Source organism: Pelophylax lessonae, assembly GCF_965119305.1.
Source record: "Pelophylax lessonae genome assembly, chromosome: 2".
Taxonomy (NCBI): domain Eukaryota; kingdom Metazoa; phylum Chordata; class Amphibia; order Anura; family Ranidae; genus Pelophylax; species Pelophylax lessonae.
The window spans coordinates 728,111,578-728,125,164 of NC_138769.1; the positions used below are offsets into that span (position 1 = coordinate 728,111,578).

A 13,587-nucleotide genomic window follows, 5' to 3' on the forward strand; every position below is an offset into this window, starting at 1 on the left:
CCCCCTACATTTGGGAATTGGCTCAAAGAGATTAATAATATCCTTCCCTTCCACAGACTGCTATACAAACATAGAGGCTCCCCCCACAAGTTCGACAAAATCTGGGATAGATGGGTACAATGTCCTGACACAAACCTGTAGCATTATTTGAGTCTGCTCCTTACTCACAGGGCGGTATTACCCATTGTCCATGCATGTTACTGCACGTTGTTTGGCTGCTTATTCTTTATACTTGTACAGATACTGTTTGCATTACCTTTTTTGCAGTCTTTAAAAAACTTTTTATTTTTGTATTGTACCAAAACTTTAATAAAACTCACTGTTTTTAAAAAAAAAGAAATGTTAACAGGGAGAACCTCTAATTTAGACGCATTTATTTTATAACCCGAGAGAGCTCCATAGCGGTCTAGTTCAGCGTGCAGGTTAGGTAGGGACGTTCTTGGGTGGCGAAGGGTGAGGATAACGTCATCAGCGAATAGCGAAATTTTGAACTCTTTCCCCCTGACCGGCATGCCCCGAATGTCCTGGTTATTGCGGATAGATGCTGCTAAGGGTTCAACACATAGTGCAAACAGTAAAGAAGAGAGTGGACAGCCTTGCTGGGTGCCACTGGTTGTTTGAAATGAGGAAGAGAGAGCAAAAGAAGTCTTCCCCTGAGAGGTAGGATTGCAATAGAGATGTGCGAGAATACGCAAGAATGCTCCATGAAATCCAATATGGCGTAATGTAGCAAACATAAAGGGCCAGCCTAGGCGATCAAAGGCCTTTTCCGCGTCCAAACTAAGTATTAGAAATGCTGTGCCCTCTCGGTTCACCACATCAATTAGATCAGCCGTCACTAAATGGCGGCCCGCGGTCCATTGGCGGCCCGCACGATGCTTTCACCCGGACCGCGAGGCCGCCTCCTGTATTGATTCGATGGTTTGCTGGGACCGCGGGTGTCCCAGCAACCACTGACGTACTGTGTGTGCGCTGCGGCTCCCGGCCAGTGTCCTGTCGGGCCGCGAGTAGGGGCGTGACGTCACACGCGCGCCCCGCCCCCCGCTCCTGACTGCGGCTCCCATTCAGCCAGGCAGCGAGTTGGGGCGTGACATTATGTGCGCGCCCCGCCCCCCTGCTCGCGGCTTCTGGCTCGGCTCCTGGCTCCAGGTATGTGGAGCACAAGGGGAGAATGTAATGTGGTCATAGCTGCACTTAAAGCGGATGGGAGGTTTTAAAAGTCTGCAGATTGATGGGCATATTTTGTAGTGCTCATTAAAGTGCCCCATAAAAAAAAAATGTGCCCATCAGAGTGCCGTCCCTAAACATAAAATGTGCCCATCAGCATGCCCCTTATTTTATGTTAAGGGGCACTCTAATGGGCATATTTAATGTTAAGGGGCACTCTAATGGGCATATTTTATGTTAAGCGCAACGCTGATTTACACGTATTGTTTTGCCCATCAGAGTGCCCCCTAACATAAAATGTGCCCTTCAGAGTGCCCCCTAACATAAAATGTGCCCATCAGAGTGCCCCCTAACATAAAATGTGCCCATCAGAGTGCCCCCTAACATAAAATATGCCCATCAGCGTGCCCCTTATTTTATGTTAAGGGTCACGCTGATGGGCATATTTTATGTTAGGGGGCACGCTGATGGGCACATTTTATGTTAGGGGGCACTCTGATGGACACATTTTATGCTAAGGGGCACTCTGATGGGCATATTTAATTCTAAGGGGCACGCTGAGGAGCATATTTTATGTTAAGGGGCACTCTAATGGCCATATTTTATGTTAAGAGCAACTCTAATTTACACGTTTTGTTTTGCCCATCAGAGTGCAACCTAACATAAAATGTGCCCATCAGAGTGCCCCCTAACATAAAATATGCCCATCAGAGTGCCCCCTAACATAAAATGTGTCCATCTGAGTGCCCCCTAACATAAAATATGCCCATCAGAGTGCCCCCTAACATAAAATGTGCCCATCAGAGTGCCCCCTAACATAAAATGTGTCCATCTGAGTGCCCCCTAACATAAAATATGCCCATCAGCGTGTCCCTTATTTTATGTTAAGGGTCACGCTGATGAGCAAATTTTATGCTAAGGGCATATTTTATGTTAGGGGGCACTCTGATGGGCACATTTTATGTTAGGGGGCACTCTGATGGGCATATTTTATGTTAGGGGGCACTCGGATGGGCATATTTTATGTTAAGAGCAACGCTGATGGACACGTTTTGTTTTGCCAATCTTTCTGAGTCATAGCAAAGACTTCAGATTCGGACCTCGGCCCAAAGAAAATTTTAGCAACCGGACCTCCTTGAATTTTAATTCATTACCCCTGAATTAGATCAATGACTTTCCGAGTGTTGCCTCCAGCCTGGCGAAGGGGGACAGGAAAACAGTGTTTAATCTGAGTGAGAGGATTTTGGTGAGGCTTTTCAAGTCTGAATTTAGCAGGGTTATGGGCCTATAACTAGCAAATAGGGATGGATCCTTATCCCGTTTTGGAATCAAAGTCATAAAAGATCTCTGCATGTCTGTCGGGATAGGGGTGTCCTGAAGAAAAGCATTAAAGAGACTGCACATGTGGGGAAGTAGTACAGGAAGGAAGGCCTTATAGTACTCATAGGGGAGACCGTCAGGAGTCTTGTGGGCAGGTAAAGATTTGATAGTGAGTTCAATTTCTTCTGTCGTAATAGGTGCATTAAGGGACACCAGGTCCGAGGGCTGGAGTCGGGAAACACTATTAAGATATTGGTGCATACGGTCCAGTAGAGTTTGGGAAGGAGGATTATGAGGGATATTAGGATCTGTATAAAGATGTGTGTAAAAGTTCTCAAAAGAGCGGATGATATCTTGGGGGTGAGATAAGCAACCTGAGCTATTTTTGATCTGATGTGGGGTGGTCAAGTAAGTACCTTTCGTGTTCCACCTGCGTTCCACCGACCGGAAATGACGTAGCGGCCCACCCTAGACTCAACGCGTTTCATCAGCAAACATCTGACATCATCAGGAGTCACCTGATGACGTCAGACGTTTGCTGACGAAATGTGTCGAGTCTAGGGTATGCCGCTACGTCATTTCTGGTTGGTGGAACGCGGAAGTGCGTTCCAGTCCTTGCTCGCTGTATTCCACTTTGCTGGTCTGAAACTATGGAAATGTACGTTACTGATTTCTCAATAAATGAAAATATTAAGCCTAATACACTATATAGCCTCCTTCCTTTTCTCTGCATACCTGCCTGGGTTCCGTGTTGGTACTGAGTGGACCGCTGTGATCTACTATACTGGCAATATTTAAGGGACATCTGTTTTTGGTAGGTTGTGGTGATCTAATATTACTACACTGCAAATATTCAAGAGACATCTGGTAACTGGGCTGTGCATGTAATGTTGGTGGAGGAGTGCACAAACCCACGACTGAATTAGTGGCCTTGAGATAAGGGAACTCACCATACTCACTCCGAGGAGTTTTTGGCACATTATTTGTGGACACAGAATTCACCTAATATTCACAACTTTATATATTTTGTTGGACTTATTGTTTGAGCGCGGTCTCGTTACCTTTGTACACATCAATTCAAGCCTTGTTGCTTTTGGACGGGCTGCTCAGCACGATTGTTCTTTCTACACAGATATCTATTTATTTATTGATATTATTTATCTATATATATATTTATATATCCACCTATTTATATACATTTTTCTCACGCATATTCACTTTTCCTATTAAATAATTTATTGAATTATTTAATTATTCAAATTTTATTCAATCACATATTCACACCTGTGCACAATTGCATTGGTGTCTTTATACACCACTTCTTTTATTTATTATTATTATTTTTTTTTTTTTATCTTGTATGATGTAAGTGCAATGAGTGATGTTTTAATACATTTTCTACGATTTTGGAGACATACTACACTAGTGGAGCTTTCCTTTTTTCTCCCCACATATGAGTAATCTAATTCACCACTACAGAGGTGGGAGCACAGTGCTGGATTCAAGTTAGCCATGCATGGTCAAATCGCTTGTTTGCCGAACACGAGAGTGTGAGGCATGAAGTTTCAGTCTATTACTTATGAGGAGAGGTGAATGGAGCACTAACAGTGTGATGTGAAGATCTTCACAAGGCTGAAAGGCTTTATAGTGCATCATAGCACAATTTTTTGCACTTTATTGATGGACTTTTTGATTTCACATTCTTTTTGATCACTTGGGTGACCCTTTTTGTGTCATATATATTTTTTTCTCATTTATTATATTTTTCATTCACCTTTTAGTTATTCATTCATGTATGTTCACATATATATGATATTTTGGTATACACTTGAGCACCACTGTTCACCTATATTTAGTTGAATTTAGGTATGGATTTTTGAAAGTGGCAGCTGGATACTTACTGTATTTAACCACTTAAGCCCCGGAAGGTTTTACCCCCTTCCTGACCAGGGGGTATTTTGCGATTCGGCACTGCGTGACTTTATTGGACAATTGCGCGGTCGTGCGACGCTGTACCTAAACTAATTTGACGTCCTTTTTTCCCCACAAACAGAGCTTTCTTTTGGTGGTATTTGATCACCTGTGCGATTTTTTGATCATGTGCTATAAACAAAAAATGAGCGTAAATTTTGCAAAAATAACAATATTTTTCACATTTTTTTATATGAAATTCCCCAAAAAAAATGTAAAAATCAAAATTTTTTAACATTTTCGGCCAATTTGTTTTATGCTACATATGTGTGTAATGGCGGCGATCTGCGATTTTTTTGCGGTACTGCGACATTGCAGCGGACAGATCAGACCCTTGACTGACATTTTTGACACTTTTGGGGTTACCAGTGACATTACTACAGTAATCAGTGCTATACATATGCACTGTTACTGTAAAATTACACTGGCAGTGAAGGGGTTAACTTTATTTGAGAGGGAGGGGTGATGTGTGTCCCTAGGGGAGTGATTCTAACTGTGATTGGCTGTGGCTTGAGCTGTAGAAACAGTGATCAATGGTCCTACATAGTAAAACCGTATGATCACTGTTTCTACCTGGGCAAGCCGCGGAAGGCGGCAGGAGGGGGGGACGTCCCCTCCCGCTCCTTGTAATGAAAGACGAGCGGCTTCTCAGCCACATCGGTTGTCATTACAAGACAGCCGAGCCGACCGTTGGCTATGGACTCTGGTACCGGCGGTGATGCCTCTAGCTGCTACAAACCAACCGGCCCTTAGTTTGCTATACTTACCCACCAGTCTGCTAATAAACCAAATAAACCTGTCTAACATAATAGGTTAAAAACAGGGGTTTGGTTAACACACATTTGCAAACGCATGTATAAGCTGCAGGCCACTGCACGGCACCCTGTGTATCCTGCAGTCCTAACACTACTCAACCTGAGTGTCTCCAACATGGAAGTACATGAATGCTGATGGATGGGTGGGAAACAGGTGAGCTTGGAGATGGCCCAATCCTCCCCCAATCTGCTCCCATCCATGACTAGTATTGAAAAACTAATGGCTATATATCACTCCGGTACAAGCACTTTCCCAAAATATTGGTAATATTGGCCAACTTGGCAGCTGATTCCGAAATATCGAGGAAAAGTGCATATCGTCTCTCGATATATTGGCTTTGCCGATAATCGGTCAATCCCTAATGTATAGTACAATAAGTGCCGAACAGTCCCATGAAATAAATAGTAATGATAACAATGGTGGGAAAATAGACCCAGAGTGCAGATCTCTCCCTTCAGTTGATCACTCAAAGTTTTCCACCATTCCCCCATCATGTGTGTTACACTCACTGGAAAACGTTGCCTCACATATAAATGATCTGCAAGATTTTCTTGTATTAAATCACACGTTCAGATATTCCATCCAGCACATTGGTGTTTCTTCGTATTCTAAAAATGTCCCATTCAATGGTCCATCAAATTTCAGATAAGAAGAAATCCAGTAATTCATTACCGTACAAATATAATTAAAATGTATTGTTCAAAATGCTACTCGCAAAAGTATTAAAAACATCATGTGTTATGACAATACAATGGTCCTCAATGCCCGACCCTCCCCGTGTTTCCCTCCGTGTACCGCTTTTACGGGGTCTCAGCCAACTCCTCCTCCAGTTTGGGACTCAGCGTCACTTCTGGGATGGAGTGTGACTTCCCAAGGGCGCAGCTGCACAATGCCCAGAAGGGACATTGAGTCCTAAACTTGCGGAGGAGTCGGGTGAGACTCCGAAACACACAGAGACAGGGAATTGCATCAAAACCATGTTATTAAACTAGGAAGAACATTTATATTATGCAAGAATTTAAGGTGATGCTGACATCTAGTTGCAGACATCGTAATCGCGTATGAGAATGGTTGTTGCACCTATGTCTGTACATACGGCATGCTAACATAAACCATCACCTTCCATCAGAATTCCTCTGTTTCCTTCCAACATGGCCTTATCTCTGTCTTTTAAATCAGTTAATGACCTTTCAGTTCTTCCAAAAAAGCTCTCACATGCAACTTATGGTCATCCAAACTGCCATAAAAGGAATTACTTGTATTTGAAATGGTTTCCTTGTTATCGGTTGAGCACAATGAGCAATTGAGCTGGTGAGACTATGGAATCAGCAGTTGCATGTGTGTTCCAGAATGGTAATGTAACATCTAGCTGGAAAAAATGGCTTACAAACCCCACATTTTACAGTATAACATGACATTTTACAGTGTCCAGTTGGTCAGGCCTCATCAGGCCTTAGGAGAGATCTGTGTATAAAGCCTAAAATGGTAACATTTGGTTGTCTCAGATGTCCATTATGGCATGCATTTTGATCTGAGGACATAGGTTGAAGAGATTTGCCCCTAGAGTCGCCCAGGTATTAAATTTGAGGTGTACAATATGTAGCATATGCTTACGTGAGACATTTAGATCGAAAGGAGATCTTTTGGTCTAAATGTCCCTTCCAGCACAAATTGGGATAGAAGAGCTTTGGCAAACGTCCAACTGGAAAGTCTGACATGAACATCGTCCAGCAAACTGTGATGGAACAAGTGTAGCCAAAGATGACATTTTTAGTCAATAGTTACAGGTGATTCAAAAAGGAATGCAATTGATGTAAATTAAAAATCTGTCTGAAATAAACTTGCTCAGCGATGATGCACAATTTGTAAGTGCCACAAAGTAACCTCAGTATCAAAGAAACATAAAAATTTTAGCTTGGAGAAAACCATTCAATGATTAGTTTGTTTAGAGCCTCTCTCACGTCTTGGTTCCTCAGGCTGTAAATAAAAGGATTTAAGATAGGTGTTATGATGGTATAAGACATGCTAACAAGGCGATCATACTGGGAGGAGTAGTCTGATGGTGGGCGAATATAAATGAAAATGATGGTGCCAAAAAAGAGGGAAATCACGATGAGATGAGAAGAGCAAGAGGAAAAGGCTTTGCTGCGGCTGCTCCTAGTTTTCATTTTGACTATAGCCTGAATAATAAGCGTGTAGGAGATGAGTATGGAAAGGAATGGAACAATCGTAACCATAGAACCTTCAGTGTATATTAGGAGCTCAGCTAGTGTAGTACTGGAGCAGGACAGTTTGATGAGTGATGTCACATCACAGAAGAAATGGTGGATCAATCTGTCCTCACAGTAGGTTAACTGTGATACAATACAAGTGTGCAACAATGAATGTAGACAACCTACCACCCAACAACTATTAGCCAACATGATTATAACTTTTTTATTCATTAACAAAGTGTATCGCAAGGAGATACAAATAGCCAAATATCGATCAAAAGCCATAACTGACAGAAGAAAAACCTCAGTTGTACCTACAAACACAAATAAGAACATTTGCAGGAAACAATTAAAGAAGGAGATTGAAGATCTTTCGTAAAGAATGCTAGACAGTAGTTTTGGAATTGTTACTGTAGGGCAAAAGATGTCCACTACTGACAGGTTCCCTAGAAAAAAGTACATTGGTGTGTGCAACTGGTAAGAAAGTTTAATAGAACTTAATAAAAGTAAGTTAGCAGTCCATGTGAGCGTGTATATAGCCAGAATGGTGAAGAAGAGAGCAGCATGGTTGTAGTGAAGGTCTGAGAAGCCCAAAAGAATAAAGCCACAGGTTAGATTTACTGTTTCCATTATCTAGAAGGCAGCAAGGCCAGGTTAAAGATCAATACCACCAAATACCGACAAGATATCAATGAACAAACTGAGTTTTTCCTATTGTGAGATTACGTACAATGATCCACAGTAACACAAAGTATCTTCAAAATTTTACATTTAATAGCTATTCTTGTAATATCCAAACTTTGGGGGATCCACAATCTGTGTATGACTAGACCATGACTGAAAGAGAGCAATAGATTATTTATATGAAATATGGAATCTGATCAATTCAATAGGTAACAGTTTTTTGCTGCTATAGGGTAGGATTTTCCCTCTGACAAAAAGTTTACCAGACTGGAAGTAACATACTGAATCCCATTGGTTATGCAGCTGTCCAATCATCATGACATCTTGGTCGGCGTGTGAGTTTGAACTTGCAAGTTCTGAATTCCAATACATAGCTTTGTGTCACCTGCAAATAGAGAGGTTTGCAAGCTTTACACCATAACCACCACCATAAACTTCACCACCAATTTGTAAACCATAAAACTATTAAAACTTCCAAATAGTCTTAAAGGATAAGTCCACCCTAAAACTAAAATCCCTGCATCTATAGATCTCCATGTTCTAACACTAACCTATGTAGCCCTGTGAAGAAGACAGGGCCGGTGCTTCCACTAGGCAAACTAGGCAGCCGCCTAGGGCACATTGTCACCTAGGGGCGCAGCCACGAGTCAGCACTCACGCTCCATCATGAATGATCCTTGTGAGCTGAGGAAAGGGGCGGCAGTAGGGGAGGAAGAAGGGACAGAGGAAGATGTCAGGTGTCTGGGGTAGTGGCAGAATTACCAGGCCCTGGCTTTCCACCATTGTTGGGAGAGCCCCAAGGGGCAGGAAAGGAGCCCACCGGAGTGCTAGCTGCATAATTATCCTCTTCGTCTGGAGCTGAGCGGCCTAATCCCTGGGCAGGAAGTGACTCTCTAATCTGAGCTGGTGGGCAGCCGTTCATTTCCCTGGGTCGGTATTAAGCAGCAGGTGGAGGAGAGCTGAACCTGAGCCGGAGCTCGACACTGGAGGGCGGCACCTTTACTGGAGCAGAAGCGACGAGGCAACGGAATGGTCTGAGGATGTTGGTGATGAAGGAGGTGCGGAGCTCTCCGACTGCTGCTTCTCCCTCCACCAGGAGCGGGTTGGAGCTGTGGTGAGCACTGTGGTCCAGGAGAGGAGCGTCCTGGGAGAAGGAATAAGCAGGATCATGGTGAAGGAGGGCAGAGTGCAGGCCACTCTCTTCATACTGCCCAGTAAGTGTCCCCAGAAAAGGGAATCAGGGTCCCTGGGTGTGACATGGAGTATCCCTGGAGTGAAAGAGAATTGCGGTCACCAGGTATGCCATGGGTAATCTGAGTCACCAGGTGTGACATGGGGGAGAGGGGTCACAAGTGTAACAGGGGTTTGGGGTCACCAGGTGTTCCATGAGGAATTGGGATCCCTGGGTGTGCCATGGGGGATTGAGGTCCCCCAGGTGTGACATGGAGGAACATCAGGGTCCCCAGGTGTGACATGGAAAAACATCAGGGTCTCCGGGTATGACATGGAGAAACATCAGGGACCCCTGATGTGACATAGAGGAACATTGGGATCACTGGGTATGACAGCATTACATGGAGAACCATCAGATCAGGGTCACTGGATATGACATAGAGCAGTTTTTAACCCCTTCCCTTTTTATTTTATTTTTTTTGGGGGGGGCACAAGTAGCTGATCTTGCCTAGGGTGTAAAACAGTCTAGCACCGGCCCTGGAAGAAGAAATCAGTATACTTACCTTTTTTGAAGCCGATCCGACCCGATCTCCAGCGGCGAAAGCTCTACAGAGGACATGGTCGTCAACGGCTGTGAAATGAATGGGAAGTGACGTCACCCATAGAGTTACTATGGGGCCTCCTTTGTCGGCTGTGTCCTCTGCACCTGCCTCCACAGCGAAGCCGCGGCTGACAGCTCAGCCTGGGATCGGGTCAGGTCGGCTTCAAAAAAGGTAAGTATACTGATTTCTTCTTTACAGGGCTAGATAGGTTAGTGTTAGATCGTGGAGGTCTATAGATGCAGTGATTTTAGTGTTAGGTTGGACATATCCTTTAACTCCATAGATATGGGCTTTCAGATACTTTCCTTTAATGTAACCATTGTATTTTCTAACAAAAAAAAGTCTCATTTACAATTTAGGTGTTTGTGATGATCAAAGTCAAACACACATGGTTGATATATACTACATCTGTAGCTCCACCATGCAGTTTCCAGCCTACTGCTTCGCTGAAACAGAGAATTTTTAGTTTTTTGTTTTATGAAATGTGCAAATCCGTATATTATAAATCTGTTCTACCTGCCATGGATGGTAACATTAATCTGTATATGCTCCCTTAACAACCCCTAAAATATACTATAAAGGTACAGGTTTGTAAGCACTTGACCATTACACCTATATGGGTATATATTTGGACTTGTCCCCTCCCTCTTTGCAGCTTTAACAATCTTCACAAGATTTTGGGCTATTTCTGTGTCAATTTAGCCAACAAGTCAGGTGCTGATGTTTGATGAGAGGACCTTGTTCACAATTAGCGTTGGGCGAACGGTTTGGCCCGAGCATAAGTTCGGGCTGAACATTTGCCTTTTCGACTGCCTGTCGAACGCCCGAATTTGCAGGGTGTTCGCCCTGCCAAACATCCTGCACAGTGCATTCCGCGCCCTGATTGGGTAAGCTTTTTATTAAGGCGTAGGGCCGGGAAGCCAGCCGTGGCATTCTTAAACAACTGATGAGTCATCACCTGTCAACAGGCTTCACCACTGACAGCTGAATAAAAAAAAAAAAAGTGCGGGCAGAAAAAAGGCACAGGGTCCCCCCCAAAATCCACACCAGACCCTTATTTGGGCATGCACCCTGGTAGTTCAGGAAAAGGGGGGGGGGTGAGCCACCCCCCACCCCAAAGCACCTTGTCCCCAACAAAAATAAAAAAAAAAATGTCCCTCGATGTAAATCTATCGTCAATCACGCCGCTGGCTAGCCCAAAAGAAAAATGTTCACCTGGTGGCCCCGCCCCCTTGTACTCCATACCCATTCATATGGGGGAGCAGGATCTGGGCCCCCCATTGGTAAAGGGGGCTTCCAGATTCTGATAAAAACCCTTCACTGGAAATACCTGAACCCAAAATTTTGGAGGGGTATCCATGTACTTTTAGCTATACGTTAGTGTGGTGGTCAAATGTCCTCATAGTGTGTTTATGTTTTGCTATAAGAGCACAAAAGAGCATGCCAGTTAGAAAAGACTAAAAACTAAAAGAAAGTGTCTCATAAATAACTAATCTTAGTGCTTCAAGTACTCCTGGGTGCAAACCTTAGTAGACTTAGAAGTGTTATTTTCATTTGTTTGTCTTTTTGCCTTTGGATCATATTGACATTAAAGTGGAGTTCCACCCTATTTTTATACTTACCTCCATCTTCTCGCTCCGGGTCACCTGAAAAAGAAATGGATAATCGCATATTTTTTTTTTTTTTACTTACCTCGTAGCGAAGAAAATATACTTACCTTACTTCCTTCTTCCTCCTTCCTCGGCCGCGGCCCGTCGTCACTTCCTGGCTCTGCAATGATTCCTGGGAGCTGGACGTCATAGCTCCCAGGAATCATTGCGCCTGCTCCGGCCCCGACGACAGTTCCGGGTCGCGCGCGTCATCCCCTTCTAAACAGCTTCTGGGCATGCCCAGAAGCTGTGGAGGGATGACGCGCGCGACCCGGAAGTGACGTCGGGGCCGGCGCAGAGCATCGTGGGACCAAAGAAGGCGGAAGAAGACGCCGAAGAGGACGCGCTGGCTTCAAGCTGCCCACATCTGAGATGGCAGCGCTGGACAAGACGTTTGCAAGGTAAGTATTTGTCCTAACAGGTAAGTGCAACCCGGGACAGATCAGAGGCTAGCCATTGTGGAATGCACTAGCCCTGACTGTCCCGGGGGTATTAGAAAAAAAAAAAAAAAAATCCAGGGTGGAACTCCGCTTTAAGTTAATATGGTGTAATGGTAAAACTGCAATAACATTGTATAGTAGCACCATCATGTTCCTTTGTATAAACAGAGCTAAAAAAAATGTATTATGTTTGTTGTTTCCTTGTACCTGCTGATGAACTCTGGGGGCTTCATTCTTTTTTTATGATGTTTTACACTGTTTAAAGTCCATACCTGCCAAAGAATTTTGCAGTCCTGCACAGATGAAGGAACCTATTTAGATATTTGGTGGTCTTGGCCGGCGGCTTAACGTTTTTGGACTGAGGTCTTTACTATAGCATCTACGCTGTTTGATTACCCTATCCTCCCGGACCCCACTGCAGCTCTTCTCAAAAAGAAGCCCTGGAAACTAACACACCAGCAGCATAAGCTTCTAAGATCCTAATGAAGTCTTGGAAAACCCCTAACCTTTGCGTATTTGCAATAAAACACAAGATAACGCAAGCTATGATTCATGCCAAAATTGAGGCTGTACTCACAAACAAAGTTACCAAATTCGAAGCTCTCTGGAGTCCCTGGGTGACTTACTACCTTCCAATGGATTTTGACAAGTCTTTATTGCTCCACTAAATATGCAATACACTTTATTCAAGGAGTTAAGGCGTTGGAGCCCCTCTTCCTTCCAGCAGTCTCCCGTAGTTCCCCGCTCCCACTTTCCTCTTTTACCCCATCACCTTGTACCTCCTCCCTTTTTACCACCCTCCGCTCTTCCTTCCTCTACTTTGTTTTCATTTTCAAACTTTTTCTCATTCTTCTTTTTTTCTTGCTTAAAGTGGAGTTCCACCCTATTTTTATACTTACCTCCATCTTCTAGCTCCGGGTCACCTGAAAAAGAAATGGATAATCGCATATTTTTTTTTTTTTTACTTACCTCGTAGCGAAGAAAATATACTTACCTTACTTCCTTCTTCCTCCTTCCTCGGCCGCGGCCCGTCGTCACTTCCTGGCTCTGCAATGATTCCTGGGAGCTGGACGTCATAGCTCCCAGGAATCATTGCGCCTGCACCGGCCCCGACGTCAGTTCCGGGTCGCGCGCGTCATCCCCTTCTAAACAGCTTCTGGGCATGCCCAGAAGCTGTGGAGGGGTGACGCGCGCGACCCGGAAGTGACGTCGGGGCCGGCGCAGAGCATCGTGGGACCACAGAAGAAGACGCCGAAGAGGACGCGCTGGCTTCAAGCTGCCCACATCTGAGATGGCAGCGCTGGACAAGACGTTTGCAAGGTAAGTATTTCGTCTTGCAGGTAAGTGCAACCCGGGACAGATCAGAGGCTAGCCATTGTGGAATGCACTAGCCCTGACTGTCCCGGGGGTATTAAAAAAAAAAAAAAAAATCCAGGGTGGAACTCCGCTTTAAAGGGCCACCAGGGTCAATGATCCTTCTCATGCACAGGCATGCTACCATAATACTTGAATTTCTAACACTGTAACATCCACACCAGCTGGTTTCACCTAT

The 13,587-nt window shown here is 44.2% G+C and overlaps 1 protein-coding gene across 1 annotated transcript; it reads right to left on the reverse strand.

The window, feature by feature from the left end:
- Window positions 1–7,184: 7,184 nt before the first annotated feature.
- On the reverse strand, window positions 7,185–8,117 carry LOC309548311 (olfactory receptor 1G1-like; the record flags this gene model as incomplete). Its single annotated transcript, XM_082248250.1, has 1 exon — window positions 7,185–8,117. One exon carries the CDS (start codon window positions 8,115–8,117, stop codon window positions 7,185–7,187), a length of 933 nt encoding a protein of 310 aa, XP_082104376.1.
- Between the last annotated feature and the right edge of the window lie 5,470 nt (window positions 8,118–13,587).